Raw genomic sequence first — 23,946 nt, forward strand, 5'->3', positions numbered from 1 at the left:
TGGATATCAGGAGGCGCTACTTCACGGTCAGGGTGGCTAGGATCTGGAACCAACTTCCAGGAGAAGTGGTGCAGGCTCCTACCCTGTGGGTTTTTAAGAGGAGGCTAGATGTACACTTTGCTGGGGTCATTTGACCCCAGTACTCTTTCCTGCCATGGCGTGGGGTCGGACTAGATGATCTACTCGGGTCCCTTCCGACCCTAGAAACTATGAAACTTTTCATTTTCAGGTAGGTAGTTCAAATCCAGCTGGAGTGGACAATAACAATTGCTGTCTAAAGGCATCTCAGTGACTTTTATCAAATGAGCTTGCAACATCAAAGGAATCCTGTATGGACCATGTCAATAATACAGACATCACCATTAGGGCTGGTGTTTTTCTTCACTGTCTCAATAATAAGAAAAACCATTGAATGAGTATGTGGACTGAATACACCTGGCCTTTGGGTGGTCCATAGAAAAGGCAGGACAGTGCAATTTTCTTCTTGTTTTTTCTAGGGCTGTCTGTCCAATAGTTTTTTGTTTGGCAAAATTCACTTGCAAATTTTAAGAGACTACACAAATGGAGGATGGAAAAAAGTTGACTTCTTGTGATCTGCAGCTTTGTTTCCCCAAGTACTATCCCTGCTTGGTCTGGGCTGTCTTCCTTTTCATTATGTGATTAATCAGCTGTTGAAATAGCTAAAACAAATAAAAAAGCTATGAGTACCAAGCAAACCACTCCAACAAGCCAGCTACACAATACCATCCTTTTTATAGTACTCTTACTGTGATTTATGCCCTATGTCTAAGTTTATGTTCTAACTTCTGTACTTTTCCTAAGGCACCGTATTAAATTACTTGGTTTTAGGCTAGGAGGCTGCATGTCTTCTAATGTGAATGAAAAAATGAAATTTTAAGCACAGACTAACGGATCACGAAGACTGCTGTTGGACTAGGCTTCTAAAAATGGTATGAAAATATAATGGCAGAGCAGTTGTCCTGTATTTTCAGAAAATATCTCAAGGCTGTCTTGGAAGGCCAGAGACCAAAGCTAAAATACAGGGGCAGATCAGGTTGTGCTGCCCATGGTTTGTAGGTAGGATGTAATTCTCAAAATTGCAACAAGAGAAACTATTTTTTTGTACTCCTTTAATTCATAGATTTCATAGACATTAGGGCTGGAAGGGACCTCAGAAGATTGAGTCCAGCCCCCCGCCCAGAGGGCAGGAAGTCAGCTGGGGTCATAGGATCCCAGCAAGATGAGCATCCAGTTTGCTCTTGAAGGTGTTCAGTGTAGGTGCTTGAACCGCCTCCGCTGGCAGACTGTTCCAGACCTCGGGGGCTCGGACAGTAAAGACATTCTTCCATATGCCCAGCCTGAAACGGTCTCGCAGGAGTTTATGTGGTCTCCTCTGCTCTTGGGTATCACCCCCTCCCCCACCATTATTCCAGGGGTGGGCAAAATCCAGCCCGCAGTGTACTCCGTTTCCCAGCAGCCCCTGCCTGCATCTTTGCAGCTGGTTTCCATGGAGACCCCAGCAGCAATGGCACCATGACAGTGCAGGGCCAGGGTTTCCATGGAGACCAGCCCCAGCAGCATTGGCAGGGCACCCAGCTAAGCAGGGAGCTGGGATCGTGCAGCAGCGACAGTGAGGTCCAAAGCTGGAGCGGAGCTGCAATCCACTGCCTGCACTTCCTGGGCAGGGGTCTGCAGGCAGCAGATTGCTGCTCTGCCCCAGCTCCGCACCATGCTGTCACCCCTGTGAGATCCCAGCCCTGGCCCTGGAGCTGCTCCCCGCCCAGCCACATGCCCTGCCAGCGCTGCTGGAACCAGTCTCCATGGAAACCCTGACCCCTCGCTGTCACAGCATCACTGTGACTGGGGTCTCCATAGAAACCAGCCTCAGCAATGTGGGCAGGGGCTTCTGGGAAATGGAGTCCTGCCCCCAGCCAGATCCACCATTTTGCCCAGCCCTACAATATTGTGTACTGTATTTACGTAGACCAGGAGTAGTCAGCCTGTGGCATGCACAGCCTCTGCGAGTGGCATGCACCAGATTGTGGAGGGGGGCAGAGAGGGAGCAGGGAACACAGCAGCATATAAGGAAAGCAGAGTGGCAGAGCAGGGAGCAGAACAGCAGAGTGAGGATAGAGCGCAGGGCAGGCAGCAGAAATGGTTTAATTACCATTTGCAAATCCCTTGAAGCTGCTGTGAAGTGGGCTGTTTTATGATGTGTAGGGTATAGGGTTATAGTAAACCATGTAAGCCATCTTACAGCAAAAGCAAGTGGAAGTCCCCTGGTGTTAGGTTGTATTACAAAACCAAAGGTTGAGCATGTTCTCTGAGGTTATCAAACCATGATTAAAGCTGGTCTTAGTTTTCAAGTCAGTTATTTAGTTTTGTTTGAGTTTTGCTGTTAGTGCTTTAGGTTTGTTTGAACCCAAAGTTTCAAACCAAATTTTAGATGATGTGAATCTACCAGAACTAAAATTGGAATAAATGGCTATTTTGCTATTGCTCTAGCTTACTAAATAAACCTATACATTGAAACAATACTGCCCAATGTATTAAAATATAAACTAATTAGACAGGGGAATAACTTCACTACAGATGGCACAAATGTAATCCAAGAGGATGTGCAGCACATTATGCCAGGTGAAGATCTGTGAATGTCTCAAGCTTAGCTGCTTAAAGTATGCTTTGCTGATAATAACTTTGGTCATGTGAAATGAGCAGATACTTCACTATACATTCACTCTGACCAGTCCTCTCATTGGATTTGGGAAGATTCGGACCTATCTTGTCACTGAATTACTTATATAGATTGTACCAGTCTGGGAAAAAGTATTTATTTTACTACTTTTCAATTCCAAGGGCTCTCATTGTTCAACTGTTTATGGGTTTTGCGTATATAGGTTGTGCCAGCTACGAGTAAATTACTCCTCTTCAGTGCAGCTCTTTGTAGCTAGAGGAGAGTGTTTTGTCACTAAGCACCAGATAATTTTGTGACCTCAATGGATGGTTTTATACCCCTTGTTTACTGTGCAAATCCATGGTCAACCATTTAGATTTACTCTGCATGGTAATGGGTGGCTTAAATGAGTATGATATTTTGTTTCCCATTATCACAGAAAGAAGATGTAAAATGGAATACCCCTAAAGCGCTTGTAATATATTATGTTGTTCTTCTCTACAAAGAATAGAAATAAGAACTTCTAATCTAAAAAAGCAAGTCACATTTTTGTGCGATATAAATAGAAATCATTGTTTCACTTGGTTATTACTGAAGAACTACAGCCAGATTTCATGCACTAACCTTCATTTTTACAGGCATAATTCATTACCGTGCATTTTTTTTGTAACCAGAATGTAGATTATTTAATTGCTGCAACAAGGTGCTTTGTATAAGTTGCATGTATTCAGAAGAAAAGGTGCAAGCAAGAATGGAGGCCTAGTTAAGACAGGAATAAAAATAAACATTGATAGGTAATTGTAAATATTCAGGCACAAAAGAAAATGTGGCTTCTTTTTAAATTATTTTAGCAGATAATGTTGTCTTCCCACAACTACTTTTCTTTTAAAAAGGAAATGGCATTATTGTCTCGCATAAATAAATGCATTGTTGTCTTGTGGAGGCTTCTGTAGCTTGCTCTTATAAGGCATTGGGAACACACAGTGCCTTGCAAGAAATAGTCCTTATCTGTCAACATTAGACATGTAACTAGCAGGATGGAAAACATGGCACTTTTTTTTAAATTTCATGTTTTGTTTCAGTTATAACTAACCTCAAATTCTGGATTAATAGATTTTAGGGCCCGTATGGGGTTTTTATGATTTAATTTAGTTTCACAGGTCATTGAATTTCAGCAATCCTGCATCAAGCCCCTAACTTCTGGTTGAGCTAGATCAGCTCTTTAAGACCAGTGCATCTGATCTTTGTTTAAAGATTTCAAATGATGGAAAAACCTACTATGTTTCTTTATTGGTTATTTCAGTTGTAAGTTAATCACCCTCACTTAAAAAAAAAAATTACACTTCTGTTCAGTATGAGTTTGTTCAACCTTAGTTTCAGCCACTGGATTTTGACCTGCTACATTAAAGAACCCTACTAAAAGTCTCCTGAAGTAGGTATCACAGATCACAGCAAAGTCACTTCTTAATCTTTTATATAATAAGCTAAATACATTGGATTGCTTAACTCTTTGGCTGTAAAGTAGGTTTTTCTAGTCAATCTTGTAGTCTTTTTAACACTTCTAAATTTTCAACATCCTTTTTGAAGCCTGGGCATCAGAACTGGATGCAGTATTGGTTTTACCAGGTAATATATACACACCCTCTTCCTCCTCAGTGTTATTTTGCTCCCTCTATATCCAAGGATTGCTTTAGCTCTGTTAGAATCACAGGAGGAGCTCATTCATCATCATCATCGTGTCCTTCTTACTTTTGTAGCATATAGTCTCTCAGCCTGTGAGACCCTAATTTATCATGCCTAGATGTATGATTGTATTTCACTCAACTAAATGTCATGGATCTTGTTCTTCATGGTTAAAGGAGGCCACATGTCATCCCAAGATAGAAGTATCCAGACAAGGTTGTGTTGTGGCTGTTCCACGCCACCACCCTTCCTCCCCCAGAACATACGGTTAAAGACTGGACTGATGACTAACTGTAGTGGACTGAGAGGGCTGGGCCTGATGCTAAAACTGGTTTAGGTGCTTATGTTTTTATCTTGACAGCCAAATTAATTAAGAAAGCCAGTGAAATTTTAACTACTTTAGCTGTTGGCTTTAAATGATCCAGGATTTATAGGTATAAAAGAGGGATGTCAGGACAAACCACCTTTTTAGACTTCATTTTTGTTTGCAATGTTATATGTCTGGAAAGCTTCCAAAAGCTGCGCTGGCTTTAGCAATTCTGTTGGGGGAACTTTATTGATGTAAACTTCATGTGAGGGTGTAATCTCTGGGGAGGGATGGACCTGTAGCGCCTCCCCTGTGATAACTGGTGTTTTATCTGGTAGCGTGTGTGTGTACCACTGTCTTTTTACAGTAATAGTCAATCCAAAGCATAGACATCCAGCTGCAATGATCCACAGTAATGGGCATATTTTCCTAGGAATGGGCAATAAAAGCATAATGATCTGCAAACAAAAGTTTGTGTATTAATTCCTCTGGCACTACTAGTTGCCCACAGATGTCAGGGATTAAATAGCTTTCTTTTTGTTCTGAATCTAATCTGAATAACTATATCAAGATTGTAGAAAGCAATAGAACTGCTGCAGTTTCCCAGTGAAAATATGTTGGAAATAGTCCCATCTGCTGCCTCTACCACTACTATCCCAACATGAAACTGTCTGCATTACAACAAGTTTGTCAGGGCAGCCTTCTCTGCCAAAATTGCTTTGAAATCAAGAGACACACTGTAGGCTATGGCAGGGGCTGACATTTTGGAGCCAGCCAAGGACTGCTTTAACAGATCTTAACTCTTGAGTGCAGGCCGCTTCCCACCCTGTCAGTCGCTTCTCCCCACCGCTGCAGAGAAATGCCCTGCCACTGAAATGCCACAGAAACCTCCCTCCACGGTCCCACGGGCCATAGGTTGCTAACCCCCGAGCTATGGGTGCACTTAGTAGCGCTACAAAAAAGATGTGCTGTTGGGGCATGCGCGTGTTCACAGCCCACTGGCTGGAGCACTAAAGAGCTCCCCCTCCAAGGTGTGCTCTCCAGCCAGGAAGCCAGCTCTTGTGCTCCTCCTTAGCTCCGGGGAACCCATCAGTGAGCCCGTACGTTCCCTGTGACTGAGTGAGATTCCCCATAGAGGTTTCTAGTTCTTACTCCCACTATGATTAAGATCATTACTGAAGAAGTAAAAAATGTTAGGGGTTGATGGGCCGCATCATCTTATAAGTCAGAGCTGTCCAACTTAGTGGCTGGGGGCTGCACCGTTGGGTGCCATGGCCATCCATCACCTCCCCAGCTATAAGCACCCTTGGGTTGGTGGATGCCTTCCTCCCCCAGCCCTTGCCTTGGTTAACCTCAGGCTTCCCTAGCACTGCGTGCTGCACTGAGCTACACTGCCTTCCCTCTGGGGTGGGAGTGGGAACTGAAAGCCAGAGAAAGGAGGAGCCCAGATACCTAGGCTGTAGCAGCAGCTGGTATGATGAGGGCACCTGTGATCAGAGGGATCCTGGGGGCAGTGAATCATGGGCTGCCACTTGGACAGCCCTGTTCTAAGTAGTTTTTCCCAGGAAGGATTCTTGAGACCTTCAAAAGTACTTGAGTTTTACACATCCCTCCTCTGCTGAGTTGATCTGTTGTTAAATACCATGTAACATCCGAGGTAAAATCCTTGCAGAATGGAAATAATAGTTTTCTTTATCACAGACATCAATAGAGCCAGCATCTCACTGGTGGCTTGTATTAACCATAACGCATTAAATTGCAAATTTACTAATTTGTTCATTAAAAACATAGAAAGGTCAACTTTGACTTTGCCAACTGCAGTAATATATAAAGTGTCCGTCCTTCAGCAACATTATGAAGCTCTGCTAACCAGGCAGTATATTTATATTCTACATCCTATATTTTAATCTGTAAAAAAACCTGAACATCTTATATTTTCTTGAGAAAATTCAGGGTGTAACAGTTAGTTTAGTTTAGTACCCACTAAAAAGAAGTGGGTAAATGTGAGTCTTTTATATTGTCCAAAGAAAATTACTAGACACTGACAGTAATACTGAAAAAGTAAATCTCTTCATTTGTAAATCTCATCTTGTGAATTCTTTACTCCTACAAGTAATCGTTACTCAAGATGAGCAATCCCACTGACACCAGAAGCACATAGGCAGATTTCAAGAAATAGAGGGTTGCTTTTTTGTTAATTGAAGAAGGCAATACATGATGGCTCTGTTCGCTCTAGTGACCCATTTATAGCTAAGTCCTAGACTCTTGTGTTTAATATGATAGAGACTAGCTTGTTATATGATGCAACAGCTGTACAGTTCTGAAAGATACAGCAGAAACATTGTTTTTTTTCTCATAGTATTTTTTTAGCCATAAGTAGCATTATTTTCTTGTACTACTTCGCCAAGCAAGATTCTGATTGAAGTTCAATTATTGAATAGCCAATAATTAAAGGGGGCTTTGAATTAAATAGCAACAGTTTATAAAGCTTATACACTTGATTCATAGATTTTCAAGACTTCAGAATTATAATTTTACACAATTATAATTGCACCTTCTGGCTTGCATCAGAGACCATAGAACACCATGCATAACTTCTTCATTATACCTTAATGACAAGCCTGAATGTTTTTATCCAATAAAGGTATAATTTCTGCCAAAGCAACTTCCTCTACTTCTTTTTTCCTGTGAGTGTAACTAGATATGACACAATGTACCAGCTGAAAACTGTGAAAAACACATTTTTATATGTATTGAATGTGAGGGAACCAATTATATTATTTTTCTATTCAATACACTTTGTTCTCAAGTGCTGTCCTACTATTTCTCCGTCATTCTCTGCTGTACTATTTCATCCCCCCCGGACAACTTGATAGACTTGTTGAGGAGTGTTTTGTTTTCCTGTAAGCTATCATTCTGAGCAGCTATAGTCATGTTTGTTATAATATGATGATTTACATTACATTTTGCTCAGGCTTATCTACATAAATAGAACCATGTTCAAGTAAAGATCTTTCTAAATGAGGAGGGGAAAATGCGTGTGGATGTTCATGGAAATCTCTCTTAGTAGCTTATAAAACAAAATTGCTAAAATAAATTTTAGAGTGTAGAATTAAGTCCTTTTGTTCAAGAGTCCCCAAAGCAGTTTTACCTGGGGGTATGAACAAAAAACAAATTACATCTAGTTAAAAGGGAGCAGGTTATTTCTGCACATTAGCTGCTCTTTAGTGACTGCCCAAACTGCTCTTTGGCAAGTGCATGTACTTAACCTCCGTAACTCGTCCTTAATGAAAAACCTGTATCTCGTAGAGCCTTGGACAAAACCAGCTGAAATCAAGACTCCAGTTCATTGCTATGGGCTTTGGAACAGGTTTAATGGAGGAATAAAACCTAGAGGAACCTTTTACTGAGGCTAAGTTACTGTAGTTTAGCTATCGCTCACTGTTCATGTGAGCACTGCCAGAAAGACGCTATCAACCCATGAGTACCCTACTTCCTATGATTGTCCATTCCTTAAGTAATGGTCTGCAGGATTGGAGTTGGTGGTCACAAATGAGCCCACGATTATTTTGAAAATGTTTGTGGTTGTAGTTCAATCAGATTTATCCATGAAGCATCTTGTACAGACTATGCTTCTCTTTCTCCTTTGTTTCGATATGAATTTGGTCTAAGGACAAACGTCATACGTCTCTAAGGCCCTTGGACAAAACCAACTTAAATCAAGACTCCCCATTGCTCCAGTGGGCTTTTGGAAGTGGCCTGACGGTGGAAAGTTCAGCATATACAGTTAAGGAAAAATGATCTAGTGCTAGCCCCAGGCTTGTGTTGGGAGGCAGGAGTTTAGTTCCCAGCTCCTCTACAGGCTTTCCTGCATGATCCTGGGCAAATCATTAAATCATTCCTTGCTTCGATTTCCCACCTGTAAAATGGAAACAGTGGTGCCTCACAGGGGAGTTGTAAGGATAAATGCATCTGATGGTTGTGTTGCGCTCAGTCATGTTCTTCAGTAATGGGGGCCACGTAAATATTTTAGGTAGAATAGAGCTTTGAGCCTGGTAAAGCTGTCAATGCACATTTTGTCCCCCAAAGGACTATTTAGGCTACATAGCAAGCTGTTTGGATAAGGGACTCTTTGTCATATGTTTGTACAGCACCTAGCACAATGGGTTCCTGGCTTCTAGGTTTTATCTTAATACAAAAGCAGAGAGGTAATTAGTTATGTTAATCTAAAGGTAGGCAGAAGGTAGCATTTCATAGCATCTGACAAAGTAGGTTATGAAACCTTGTGCCTCTCTGAACCGGTTAGTCTAAGTCTTTCCTTTCTTCTGCCCGTCTTCACACAAATAATAATAACGAAATAGGACTTAGACAGAAAAAAGAAACCCATGAGCCCTCACTTCCTCATATGCACCTTCTCAAAGGTCCTTGGCAGTCTGCCTCTTATTACATAAGTATGGGCATGAAAGGAAGCCCATGTCCATCACTACATTGATCCAGAAGTTGCAAGTACTGGCTTCTAATGAGGACAGTAACGTTTTGGGAAAAAAAAAACCCCTTGGTATAATCTATGAGGACCTGTCCAACAAGTTCAAATTTGGTAGACTTAAGCTACCAGCTATTGCCATTCCAGGTCATTCATTTGGGAAAATGCCTTTTATTTTCAAGGCTGAGTGTGGGTTTCACCAGTCTTCTCACTTCCCTATGTGTGCGTGCATCTTGCGCACCACTACTGGTGTATGGAGGGTGACTGTGGTTGATCAGCTTTTCTTTATTATGGTTGTGTAAAAAAACAGGCCTTTAGACGTAAAGGTTTGATATACAGTTTGTGGCCTATTAATTTAAACTCCTGTCCTGAAATACAAAGTGAAAGGATATGGAAATAATATTTCTGAGGCTTAAGCTGCCCACTTTTTAAACGCATTTTGAATAGCAACAGAACATTTATGAATATTATGAGCACTGGTCAGAAACACTGCATTTTTAAAACAGTAATGAGACACTTGAATAAGAAATAAAATATTCCTCTGGCACATTTTCTTCACTTTCTTCTCGACCATCTTTTAGTGGCTTACGCAATGGAACATTCATTTCAGCAAAGGACAGATTTAAAATACACAAATGAAGCAGCACAGTAAATATGCAGTATGTTTATTTTTGTCTTATTTAGAATATCCACATAAACAGTAAAGATGCCAATTAATTCTGAGTGCCCAGACTCTAAAAACATTGATACCTTGCTGGATTGATTCTATAACTCTGCATAGGAAAAGGCTCAAAACCAAATTCAGCTGTCATGTAAATGGGTATGGAGAAAGGGAAGGGAGGGTTCAGAAGTGAATATGGGGGTAGAGTTTGGCATTCTCTTTGCATCAGGCATGTTCTTATATATTTACAATGCTGCATTGGAAAGCAGGGATTTGAACATTTTCTTAGCATGTTTAATATTTATTTAGGTGTTTATGTCACTCCTAATAAGACGTGTAATTTCTGTTTGAGTCAGTAGGACTTACACCGATGCATGGAAGGTAGTATGTTTCTTTAGTAAAGCATAATGTTTGTCATTAATTCTTCCAGCCAAAACAAATGCCATGTATTGCTGTATCACAGAAAATGAGAAATAACATGTTTACAAAGAAATGCAAGGTTGTCTATGTATGACTGCCTAGTGAGAAGCTGTGGAGAGAGCACGTCTTGGGGAAATAGTAAATCCCATATTATAATTCTGTCTGTGTTTTGTTTTCCCTTTGGCAAGTCATTTAACTTATTAGTATTTGATGTCCCATCAGTAAAATGGAGGGGGTCTTAAAATATATGTCACTGGTACAGAAAGAAATACTTCAGGATTTAAGTGCATTTCTCTGAGAGGCATAACTAATTAGCTGCGGTAATTTGGGAGGTTCTCCCCTTAGAGCTGACATAGGGTATGGCCACAGGTATGTTTGAAGTCATTTCAAAACGGCAGCACTGTTATGTTCTAATTATTACATGCAGGTAAGCTAGGAACGATAAAACTTTAAGGTTGCTTCATCATCCATGAAAGTTGGAGCAGTTTTGCTACATTTGTAGCTTGTCTGCACATAAGTTACAATCTACCAGCTGCTGTCAAATGTTCCCCATTTGAAACCATTCCAAACATACTATGTATGTGCATTTCTACCCATAGACCAGGAATGGGCAAAATGTGCCCCGGAGGCTGGATGCGGCCTGCCAGGCCATTCTGTCTGCCCCGCGGGGCCCCAAAAATTTAGAAAATTAATATTTATCTGCTTCTGGCTGCCTGTCATGCAGCCCTCCATGGCCTGCCAAAACTCAGCAAGCGGCCCTCTGCCCAAAATAATTGCCCACCCCTGCCATAGACAGTGCCATGCAGCATTAACCATGCAGAGCTAGATTAGGTACTTCCTGAATGAGAAGCGTGGCTGCATTCACATGGTACTAGACCTAAGCTTATAACCACTGCCAGTGCTGTAGCAAACGGGGGATGTGCAAGCAGGCCGACTGCCCTGGGCGCCGAAGCAAAGTGGCACCAACAGGCGCTGCCCCAGCTGAGGCAGGGTGTGGGATGGAGCTGTGAACGGCTCGTTTGGTGGGGAGGGGGCACAGGGATGGAGGGAGGGTGGCTCTCGCCACTGCATGCACTCTTGGGCAAGCATGGTGTGTGTGTGGGGGCGGGGCATGTGCCCCCTTGGATCTGTGCATGGGGCAAGGGCAGGCTACCTCTGCGGGCTTTGGTCCAGATGCAAAACTTCCTTGCTACAGCACTAACCGCTGCCTCCACCTGTCATAAAGGTGGCTACAGTACTCAACTTCTGGTTTTGTGCTACAATTTTCTGTACTAGGCCTCAGGATCAAAAAGATAGAGTACTGTTGGCCTAGATTGTAAGCTAAGGGTCAAACCCATAGAAATCCTTGCATAATGCTCCAAATAGATATTATACATGGAGTAACATCTGCTCCTGCTTGCGAGTGAGGGTTTCTCTTTACTGATGTATATATTAAGGGTTTCGACCTTTTTTACCTTGAGAATTAAGGTGTCTTGTTTCTTGTGTTCTGTTCCCCCTGCACCTTACACTTGATATGATTTTTCTCTTGATTTTTATAATGACAGTACTGCCATGTCCCCTCTCAGACAGAAATCCCTTGAAAGTTTAATTTGTTGTTTTTACATGTCTTTAATCAAAGTAAGTGATTGTCGAGCAGAGATTAGTTACATTTAGTTCCAGCTTTTTTTCTAGTGAGTCGTTACAGTTCTGTAAGAGGCTGTTTTTCTGTTGGTGGTTACTGGCTTTCTTGATGGCTGGTAGTTTTGAGAAGAAGCAGTGTCTCTTTCAGAGACTCTTTTCCCATGAGAAACTATTTAGACTGCCACACACAACTTTTTTCCAAGCAGATGGCATTTGTCCAGCCATCTAAACTATGCCAATGTATGCTAAAACATAACTATTTTGTTAGCCCAGTAGGTTTTCTTTTTTCTGCATTGATTAAACAGCTTTTTGAAGCCTACATCTGACTTGTTGCAGTGACTTGACTATGTCTGGCTCTCTGCAGTGTTAATATTTGCTCCAGAGATGGGGCTTTTAAATTCAAGGGTCTCAAATATTAATTTTCACGTTTTGTTACATAATAGTGATATCCCCATCATATAACTAATTAAACTGAGGCACATGAAAGTGAATAACTAACATGACAATAACAGACAGTCATGATTGCTCTACTTAGTACAACTGTAGCGTGCAGAAACCCACCTCAGTTGCTTTCCAGATGTTACCATGTATGGCCGCAGAGTGCATTAGGCTTTCTCTTACTCCCCAGTGCTATTCATTTTGATTCGGGTGGCTCAGGAAGGTTTTTCTGTCCCTCTAATTTTTTTTTAAGAGTGGTTCTTGTGTGAGGTTATACCTAAGCTTTGATGGAAAATGTTAATCAGATGGAATTCAGGGGGCAGGCAACACTGGCAGGTTTAATTGACAATCTGTCTAACTACTACTAGAGTTCTGCTTAACTTTTTTTTGTTAGCTTCTTAGTAAGTGTCAGATACAGTGTAAGTTCCAATTCCTGCTTCCAGAATGTATGTCTTTTTGCATTAGCTGAATCCATGTGTTCTGGAGTGTCATGGCAGCACAGTCATCTTGTAGGGGCAGTCTTTTAGTCCTTTGGTCATGATGGAAAGTCCCATTATGAGTGATCCTTGCTTTTTAAGATTAATTTAGTTTGACCGAAAGGAGATGTTCTTTCACAAGTATAAACAACTGGATATCATTGGGTGGGGAAGGGAGAGAAGGAAGAAGATGGATTTCAGTATTTTGGTTTAGATAATAGAGCTAATACCTAACCTACAGTCTTGAAAACGATTAGAATCGCTTATCGCTCACTATATAGATTTCATAGACTTCATAGACGTTAGGTCTGGAAGGGACCTCGGGAGATCATCGAGTCCAGCCCCCTGCCCTAGGGGCAGGAAGTCAGCTGGAGTCATAGGAACGGCTATATGTTTCTTCTTATGACAATTATACCCTTGGGTAAGTTTATAACTTGCTCCTAGTGACTTTTAACCTAAAAAAAAGCTGTTGCATTTTATTATTTCCAACATATTTCAGTGAGAAATGTTTTCCTAAACTTGGCTTGTGTTTGACCCTCCATTCCTCATAGTGAGGATGCATATTCAGCAATTGTCTACATTTTGTGGCTGAAAACTAGGCTTTTGTCTTGAAGGCTGTTAATATTGTATGCTTCCCAAATTGCCACAAGCTAAATTCTTACTGGCACTGAGCAGTATCTTACTCTGTAAGTAGCCCTAATGAAAAAACCTGACTGTTCTTCAAGTAAAGTACTGCTTGCTCTGATTTTAGGGTAGCCTTAAATGGAAAAGAGCCAAAAATATAAAAATTAGGTTGCGACTCCACTACTCCACTTTGGGCACATCTGCACAAGACTCTGTCACTGTAGCATAAGCAGGCACAAACCATGATGCCACAGCTATGTTGCCGTATTGCTACAGAGATGTAGCGGCTAAAAATAACTGTGTGCTGTCGGTATGGTGCAGTAGAGGCTGTTACTGCACTGTCATTTAGTACTTCCAAGAGGAAGTACTAAATGTCAGCGCAGTAATAATGGTGCCATAGGGGCATATGTAGATGTGCCCATTGTATGGTATCTTTCTGTCAAGATTAGTTCCATTGACCTCAGTGGGCAGGTTCCAGATGTCAGGTGCTATTCAATGCAAACAAAAGTTTTGCAAAGGTTGGATCTTAGTGTTGTGGTGGTGCATAGAGGACTGTACTAGTTAGAGCTGAAAGGACTTTTTAGATTAAGGAGTGCTTCAGTTTGAATGGGAAAGATACAGACGGCTGAGAATGGATATAAAAAAAAGTATTGAACTGATGCTACACTAATTTTGCATAGGCAACCAAAAACAATTTTTGTTCCTTTTCGGGCTTTTTTAGATCAAATGCCCTCTGAAAGCATGCTGTTTTAAATAGGCTTTATTTGTATTGTGTATTTCAGGATCAGAATTCAGGCTGTCAGTGAAATCGGAGCTGGGCCATTTAGTCACTTCATTAAAGCAAAAACGAGGCCATTGCCCCCCTTACCTCCTCGGCTAGAGTGTGCTGCAGCGGGCCCTCAGAGCCTCAAGTTGAAATGGGGAGAGAGCAGCTCCAAACTGCATGCCACTGATGACATGGTCTATATCTTGCAGATAGAAGACAGAAACAAAAGGTAAGAGATGCATGGTTCTTTCTTTAAATTTCAGGAGAAGTGAATGAATTGTAAGGCATTTATGAGAGTGAATCACAATCAAGGCAATATTGCTTTCCAGAATATCCTGTACTTATGGGAATATAAAAATACAGCTGTAGTGTGGCTTCAGTAATGCTCTATCCCATATATATAGTTTAATCTGTAATTTAAATAATTGCCTCTCATCAAACACTGTTGTTGTTATGGAACAATTGAATTTATAGTCAAAACAGTTGAAGAATTGGTTTATAGTCGCAGTTAGCAAGTGCCCTAACTTTTCCCCATAAATCTCGGTATGTTAGTTTTACAACCGTAATTATTTTGCCCTCATTGGGATGTAGCATAAAATAGAGAAAGTAGTGTGGTATTGTTGCCAAAGTGGTATTTATGTATTATGATAACACATTTTTATTTGCATGCAGTGCTGTTAAACTAGCTACAAGCCGAACAAATGTGTGAATGACACAATAAGCAAAGAAAGTTCTGGGTAGTGCCGTAGTCTGTATTTATTTTCTTTTATATATTTCTTTTATATTTTCTTTCTCTTTGGACATTAGACAAACAATGCAAAATGCTGCCTCTCTCTGGAGCTACCCTGTAATTCCTGTGCGTCTTATCCAGCATCCTTTAATGTCAGCTAGGAGCTTGAATAAGAATCCTAGAAAGATAGGGCTGGAAGGGACTTGAGGTGTCAGTTAGTCCAGTGGTTGGCAACCTATGGCCCACCAGCTGGATGCAGCCTGCAGAGCTGTTCTAGCTAGCCCACAGGGCCAAGAGGGCTTCAGTAGCATTTTGTCAGTAGGGAGCTTTGCTCAGGCAGCGGGGAGATGCAGGTGATAGCACTGCAGGGGAAGCAGTGACTATCTAGCAGCATGGGCCAGGTTGCAAGTGGCCCACACTCAGACCTAAGCTCTGTTGAAGTGGGTCCCTGTCTGCAAAATGTTGTGACCTCTAATGCAGACCAGCTCCCCACTCAGGACAGTGTCATCCATGTTTATCAAATCAGTTCTGCATCCCCTTTTTTGTCATCTAGAGCAGCAGTGCTTGACCTTTTTTGCCCCATAGGCTGGATGGGCAGTGCCCAGTCCACCTCTTGGCCGGATCCCGCTGGTGAGCCCAATCCAGCTGTGCAGGTGGGGGGGTTTGGGGGTAGCCCAGCCCTGATCCAGTTGTGCAGGGCTGGGAATTTGGCAGGTGGGGAGGGTTGGCGGCATTAATTGCCACTGCTTCCCTGCTGCCAAATTTCCTGGCCCATGTGAAGCTTCATGGGCTGGATGTGACAGCTCCACAGTTCAGATTTGCTTAATTATGAGAATGTTGTGGGAGACGATATTAACAGCTTTACTGAAGCTGACAAGTATGGCATCCTCTGCTTCCCTCCATTCACAAGATCTGTCTTCTTATCTCAATGAGTTTTGACAATATGCTCCAGTATCTTTCAGGTATTGAAGTCAATACTGACTGGTTTGTAATTCCCTTGGTTTTCATTTTTCCATTTTCAAAAGCAGGTACTATATAGCTCTCTGTCCAATCTTCTGCAACTTCACCTGATCTCCATGAGTTCTCACAAAGATAATAGCCAGTGTCTCTGCAATTACTTAGCCCAATTCCTTAAGTCCTGTAGGATAAATCTCATCAGGCCTTGCTGAAAATTAATTTCTAACCTGTTGTTTTCCTGCTTTAGACTGAGTATCAAGCTGCTTGTTTTTGATGCTAACTGTATTTGTCATCTGATAGTTGTGAAGACTGAAGTTTAAAAATATTAAGCACTTTACCTTTCCCTGAAATGTCCATTATTAGCTTGCTGTCTCCTGTCTGTAAGGGACTTTCCTTCATCAACAAGAAATGAAGAATTAGGTGTTAAACAGTATGTTCCACAGGAAGTTTTTCCTGGTGACTAGGATAAAACCAGTGGGCTCTGAAATGGTGGAAAGGCACAGGACACGCAGTATATAAATGCTGCATAACAGACTAGTAAAATGAATAAATCTGTATGACAACACACAGATTACCCACAACTGGCTCGTAATTTGTTAATAACACCAGCCCTTCACTAATTTAATTAAAAAAAACCCAAACATTTTGAGTAGATAATTCTTACAGGACTTCACTAATTAGCTTGTTCAAAGCGGACTGACTCCATCCGCTGAAATGGCATGATGCTGATTTTGTCAGCTCAGGATCTGTTTTTTTTGGAGTTCCATTTGTGAATGATTAAACCCATTTGTGAAAGTGTGCATCTACTCCCTGTCTGTGGCAGCATGGTTGATGCTTTCCACTACATAAACAAAGGGGACTACAGATGCCCCTTTGAATCTGTGTCTGATGATGGGGCAGCTTCACAGTGCGTGGCAGCAGTCCATCACCTGCAGCAGTGTGCAGTCAAGTAGGCAGTGAAGGAAGTGGTGTCTAGCAGGCTGCTTTTGTTTCCTTTGATGTAGCACTGCAGGTAAAAGGATTATCATCTTCCAGCTTGTTTTAAATCTGTTCCTATATAAGAGAAATAAGAAGTTGCTCTGTAAGAATAAAATGCATGATAGTCCCCTGGCAGCAGGGAGAATGAGAAGAAAGGTTTTCAGGTCCTGTTCCCTCTATTGATCCCTCCCACTGCAAATGGTCACTGTGGTACTGCCTGCACTGCTCCTTCTTGTGTGGTGAGGTTTTTTTAATCCTACAGTCTCAGGCTCTGTGATAGCTTCTGTGTGGGGGGCTTTCTAGTTGCTACAGGATTTACTCAAGCCTTGTCTGCGCTGGAGAAAGTTAAACCGATTATTTCTTCCCAACTAAGTGAAAATTACTCTGGTCCTTTGCACCAAAATGCTTTGATTGATTTGGGCAGGTTGATGGGGGGGATGTGGCAATTTTTTCATCTGACATCTGAAATGAGTGAGGCTAAGCCCTCAGCCTGGATCAGTTGTCGGCCAACATAGATGCAATGCAACCGAGCATTGCTGTACTGTCGGTTCTGACGGCTGTCAGAGCTTTCCATTCCTGACAAGCTGCCTATATTCATCACCTAATGATGCTCCCCCACAGTGAGTTGCCCCATGGTGAGGAGAGCAAAATCCCTCCGACAGATGAAAAAGATTGGCAAGCTGAGGGAAGATATCATTCCTGATGAACAGAAATGACAGCCCATATCTGGTCCAATATAAGCAGCCCTCAGCTAGGGGAAGCAGTAACTGTTTCCTAAACTCCACCCATAAAATAAGGTCTGTCCCTTAACTGCCAGATGCCACTCACAATGGGGTGTGCTGATGTGAAAAATAATGTTGTGCAGTCTGAGCTCCATTGGGTTCCTGTGCTGCACAGTGGGGCTCTAAGACTAGGGACAGGCATTCAAAAAGCCCAAGACTGAATTGCAGATTAGTCTAATGTGCAGAGATAGAACTGGCTTGCAAGTGTACAGACATTCCCTATTCATTCTGGAAATGCAGGCACGGCTTGCAGTGGCTTGGCCCAGAAGCCAGGGGCACTAAAGCAGTGCTTCCCTTCTACAGGGAAGCTGAGCTGAGGAGCTGGGGGGGAGAGGGGGCATGGTCAGGCTTCAGCAGGCCTGAGTAAGACTGAGGAGGGGTTTAAATCCCTACCTTGGCCTGCCAGGTTCAGAGGGTGGGGAAGAGGGAGCGCTGCCGAGTCCCTGTGGCAGGGGAGGAGCAGAAAGGGAGAGCTCTGCCCGCCCCAGCGGCTCCCTGACAGCTGGGAGCAACCCGGGCACACGGCACTGCTCAGCCTTAGAGGGGGACTCCTCTCTCTCCCACATCACCGTGGGGTGGGCAGGGTGGCTCTGTGCAGTGCTGCAGGGGGACTCTTCCCTCTCCTCCTCCTCCTCCCCTGCCACCGCAGTGCAGGGAGGGGACTGTGTGCGGTGCTGCCTGGCCCGGCCCTGGGTACAGGGAGCAGCTTTCACCTACGCTGAGGGTGATCCCATTCCCAAGGCGGCTGCACATCAGGGCCAGGCTGGGCTGCAGGGCCATCCCCAGTGGCTGCGGCTTACTGATGGGGAGGTTGAGCACAGTCAGTAAGTGCAGCATGGCCTTGTGCACATGCACAGTGGGTGGCCAGGCAGCGGGCCACTCAGGCTGGCACAGAGGCACTGACAGGCCCAGAGCCCAGCAGCCACCTGCCACAGGGACTCACTGTGGACCCACAAGCCCCTGCAGCACCTCCGAGTCGGCCCGGGTAGCCCACTGCCTGGCTAGGCACTGCCCATGCACACCGAGCCAGGCTGCACTCACAGACAGGGCTCAGCCTCCACATCTAGACCACGGTTTACAGTCTGTGCACCCACATCACTGATTACTAATAGCCAAATCTGGGGATAATTTCCTGTATAGATACTGAATCTGTGGTGGGAGGAAGGGATCTCTGTATGTTGGACAGGCTATTTTTTGAATGACTTGTAAAGGTATGGCTTCTCCCCTTTTTCAGAAGTAGGATAGGGCACAACTTTTTCTGGAGAGGCTATGGGACAGAGTTCCCTACACCCCTGAGGCTGGGGATTGACTTGCTCACATGAACAGCCTTTTAAAAAATACTGCTGCTTGTCCCCTCTGCAGAACCATAAAATCCTCTTCTTCTGAGAGGAAAATAACTATTATTGGTCTCCTGGATGCTTGAAAGGGAACTCCTGATTTCAGTGTTATGCCTTTCTCATCCACAGTGCAAGCCTGCATACAGTTTGCTTACTGTGAGATTGCTTGCTTGTGAGGGTCACCAGCACAAAATAATTTAAGGTCATTGAAGCATTTGGTTTGACAGATAAAGTAACGTGTAGGAAAGCAAAACTGGTACGAAAACTGAAAAAATGGTGGCCCAGATTCTGAGCCTTGGTAAAAACTTGTTTTTGATGGTCATTAAAAATAAATTATATTTATTATTCACTAATAACCAGTGCTTTTGTTTGTCATCGTTCACTAAGTATTGTTCTAAATACATCATAGCAAAAATGAAGCATGAGAGGTAAGATGTATAGAGTAAAAGTTTCATTGATTGCAAGACTTGATGAAACAAGATGCTTGGAAATCTTCTGGCACTGATTAATGTTGAAGGTGTGCACACCACAAATGTGCCTGCTACATCTCTCATTTACTGTCCATTGTGTGACATTTAGGAAGATCAAATTAGTGTCTCTTGTCCTTTAAATTGTGGTCAGCCTTCAGTGGAAATAAGGGAAAGTGTGCTTTTACTAAGTATAGTACTTCATGGAAATTGGGAGCAGTTGGCCTTTAAGTATATAGACATATAAGATTTGTTTTAAAAAAATAAACTTGATTTATTTGTGCACAGCTCTAACTTAGTTATGCCAAGAACACTATGTTGATGAATTCCCAAAATTCTGTAGATTTTTTTTTTACCCCAAGTCCCAAAAAATTAATCTTATTGTAGCAGTGCTTTGATTATCTTTTTTTTTTTTTTTTTTTTTTTTTTTTTACTGCCAGTTACTAGTTTTTGCAGCTGGTCCTACAGCAAATTATTCTTTTTCCTGGTTGCCTAAAAGGCTTACATGATTTAGTGTTGAAATAAGAGAATTAGCAAATACATTAATTGCAGAACACTTACTTATTTCTCTGGGTGCTTTTTTCTAGTAGTATATGAAACAATACATGTGCATTTTATACCTTTAGATAGTTTAGATAGTGAAAACCTCTAAACTAATATAGACATGTTTTAAAAGAGAATCATTGGCAAGGATTGGTTAAAAATGTTGATCAAATTCTGGAACAAAGGTCTGTAAACTTATAAGGAGACAGATGACCATTTGAACTAAAAGATAAGCTATTAATGGATAGTGTAAATTGTAATGAATTTATTGTGAGCAATATCATGAATAAATGAGTTATAGCCTTGAGCATTAAGTAGAATAATGTAGTATTTATTTAAAAAACATACAGAAATGTTTCATATCTATTATTTTTGGTGTGCATAACTAGACTGTATGTTTGCTCTGCCTAATGAATATATAATCTTTAAGAAATGAAAAATGAGTAATTCCATATAAAAGACCATTCACCTAACAACTGTAATTATAATTGTAAATAAAATGTTATTGTTGTCTAAATACCTCTTTTGCTAAGGGGCCTGGAATCTAGATGTTTCACAAAAGAGACATGCTTCATCGTGGAAATTGGTCTATGGCCAAATCCTTCCCCTGTTAAAGTCAGTTGGAGTTTTGCCCATTTACTTCAAGTGGGCTGGTGCTTCTCCTGAACATTTTTTGATGATGCTGTGTTATACATAACTTTAAATGAAAGCAGTAGGACTTGTGAAGAGGTAGTAATAAGTGCCATTTGTGTGGTGAAGGGGGGAAAAGAGCTATTGTAATCTTTTGCTCTGCCTAACAAAAGCACTACTTGGAGTAGCAACCCAATATACTGAGAGGCTGTAAACAGATCTAACTTTAAACCTTTTAGGAGGGGATGGAGAATTTGCCATCAGCTGTTTCAATTGAACTATTACATTCATAATCACAGAAATTGAACTAAATAGCTGTAACTTTAAAACATAAGGAAACGAGTTTAATATTGCACCAGTTTTGATCCACTTCTGCTGGCACAGATGACTCCTATTACAGGCCCCCTCTACAGGCGTTGTGAAATTAACTGTTTAATTGTTCAGTTACCTTAAGAGCAGCTACATGTGCAAAGTATTTATCGCATGATAAAAAGCTTCAACCAACTATAAAGTTAGACCTCAAAAATGCATACTATGTAGCAAGTTGCTTTTGAGCTTTAATTTTCATATGTAGCAGGGTCTCCCACCACTGTGACAGGGCTCTCAGCCAAAGGGTTGCACCATGCCCAGGGCAAAACCCCTGGGCCTGGGGGATCACAGGTACTGCAATCCCCAAGGTTGGATGTGTGTGAAATGCCTTTGCCCACATGTGCAACCAAGACCAAGAGTCTTGTGCCTGATGGGGCTCTTGGTGCAGTGCAGCTGGGACTGAGAGCCCTGTCAGGTATGCAACTGTCCCAGGTGCACATGTGGGAGCCTGCTTCCTGCCAATGCGGTGTGAGCCCATGATGAGGCTTCTGTTTCACCGGCAATAAGGCACAATTGCATCTAATGTACGATCCCACAATTCATGCATCCGAATTGTACCTTTATCTGCACATGTAGAGGGGGCCACAGATATATCAGAAAGCTTATGCCAGTGTAGCTAACCAGTTAACATCTGTCCACATACAGAGAGCACGCTGGTGGATGTGGGCAGACCTCATGGTTATTCTCTAGTCTCAGCATTCTTTCAAATCCCTAGTTATTAAACTGATAAAGAAAACTGTCAAAGCATAAAGCAAGTGTAAATGATACAGAGATGTCTAAAATGATACCTGAGAAATGCAAATTGCCCTTTTTACTTCAGTAAGTGCTAACTCAGCTGCTGAGGAATGGTACTTTCAGTGTCTCTGTCAGGTATTTCGCTGTTCATAAAAAAGCTTGTTACAAAGGAAAGGTGGGGGAGGGCGGGAATCATTAAAAAGACCTATGTTCATGTTATCGAAGTGGAAGGGACATGAAGCACTAGCCTTCCCAGAAAGGAAAGTCCCTGGGACACGTATGAATTCAAACAGATGTCCTTTTCAAAATCTGTGACAAGAGCACAGGAGAGATGCAGCTACGTTCAGCTTTTCTAAAGAGGGGCTGAAGCTTGGAAAGCAGCATCTGGCCTGCCTGGATGTATTCTGGTGTCTTCCTAATTGTTATAAGGCTGTCACAGAGCTTCCTTCTGTTCTTTCCCTCTGTCCTAGTCAGGTAGAACAAGGCTACACTGACTTCCTGCAAATTGATTTTTTTGTATAACTATCCACTTAATTTTCTCTATCTGACTTGAAAAGTGTGCACCGTTGTAAGTGAGGCACTTTGATAGTGTCTGGTGTACATGCGAGATCTTTGTCCACTAGGGAGTAGAAGACTTGCACCTTTTATAGATTAAATCAGAGGTGTATAGCATAAGCTTTCCTCAGCAGCAGCGTACTTCATCAGATGCTGTGAAGGGACTGCAGGCAGCAGAACTGCTAAATAGAAAGCAGTAATTAGAATAGGGGCTGTTCCTAGACATCAAAACTTTAAAAACTTTAGTTAGTCTACAAAGGTGCAGATCTGCCCTGGATTCTGCCTGACTTCAGACTAATGCAGCTAACTACCTCTCTCCACTAGAGAATAGCCAGTTTTCCTCTACAGTATATGAGCTTTAAAGTAAAACTTACATGTTTTATCTTAGTGTGCATGAGGTGAATAGAAATATTATAGCCATAGACATGCACAGAAGGAGGAATAGCTAGACATTATGACTAATACAATCATTATCTAGTTACTACAGGTTTCAAGCTGTCTAATTAGAAAAGTGTTTACACTCTAAATCTAATCAAGACAATTTGCACCCATTTTAACAGCAATTACTGATTTACATCTGGCCTCTTGGGTTGTAAAATTCTATTTAAAAAATTTAAAAATAGTTCCATTAACATATTCATGCTAAAAATTTGCATGAGTAGTCCTCTGGATTGGGAAAGATGATGATGAAAGGAAATTCATAATTAGGACTGAGGCATATGGCATTTTTCTGTTTATCCCGCACTACCTAAACTAAATAGGAAGTTAACATTCAGAAAGCCTTTAAAGTGGAAGACACCTGGTTCTGGTTATGTAATGATTCACTGAACCAAGTTGTGTCTCTTATTCCCAGTACAAGTAAATATTTATATTACGATAACATCCAAAAGCTCCGCTCAAGACTGAGACCCTGCTGTGCTGGGTGCTGTTCAGATGCAAAATTTATGAAGGCTCACAGATCAAGGGCTGGTTTCTTTTTCTTTTCTAGATTTTTTTGTGAACATTTTATAGTATATGTGAATTACCATTGGGTTCCTCACTTTGAAACAATGTGAGAGGAGAGGTGTGTAAAAAGCCTGAAATAAGATGCCCTCTATTTTAGAAGTCCTAATAGCTTTTCCCAGTGGGAGTCTTTGAGACTCGCACATTTAATACATTTCCACCACCAAATCCAATAAAAATGCATGTCCAGGCACAGATTTTTCTTATATTGTGCAGTCTGCACTGTCATATACTATAACAGTACAACTGAGTGTGCTGGTGCACCGAATTTTAAATGTGAAAAGAATCTACTGTGACAATGCAAGACGGTGTCTCTCCTTCTCTCAGTACTATCTTGTTCATATCAGTGTTTTATTCAGATACGTTCACATTCAAGAGCAGTGTGAGGTGCAAATCAGGCAGATTCACATCTAGAGTTATCTTTATTTCAGTTAGCGCTAACTTCACTCTGCAGATACTGGTGTCCTAGGTGGGTCAGCATAACTATTTGGGAACACAGCCAGCTGCCTCAGGCGGCAAATTATAGGGGGCAGCAAAAATGGTGCTCTGGGCAGGGAGGAAGCCAGCACTCTGTTGGGCTCAGGCTCTTGCCTAAGGCAGCAAAAATCCTTGTGTTGGCCTTGTTAGTAGAGACCAGCTTGGCTTTCTGAGTGAAGTTGTTGATCCAAACCATGGAACAATATAATTTCAGCTCATAAGTATGAACGTG

At 42.0% G+C, this 23,946-nt stretch overlaps 1 protein-coding gene across 1 annotated transcript in view; it reads left to right on the forward strand.

Moving 5' to 3' along the window:
- Positions 1–23,946, forward strand: part of FNDC3B (fibronectin type III domain containing 3B) — a 307,284-nt gene that overhangs the window by 247,479 nt on the left and 35,859 nt on the right. Inside the window, exon 23 of the mRNA XM_019532737.1 lies at positions 14,169–14,381. Within this exon, the coding sequence (XP_019388282.1) occupies positions 14,169–14,381 (213 nt within the window). The remainder of the gene's footprint in view (positions 1–14,168; positions 14,382–23,946) is intronic.

The sequence above is a fragment of the Crocodylus porosus genome, unplaced genomic scaffold, assembly GCF_001723895.1.
Source record: "Crocodylus porosus isolate Cpor-Errol unplaced genomic scaffold, CroPor_comp1, whole genome shotgun sequence".
Lineage (NCBI taxonomy): Eukaryota > Metazoa > Chordata > Crocodylia > Crocodylidae > Crocodylus > Crocodylus porosus.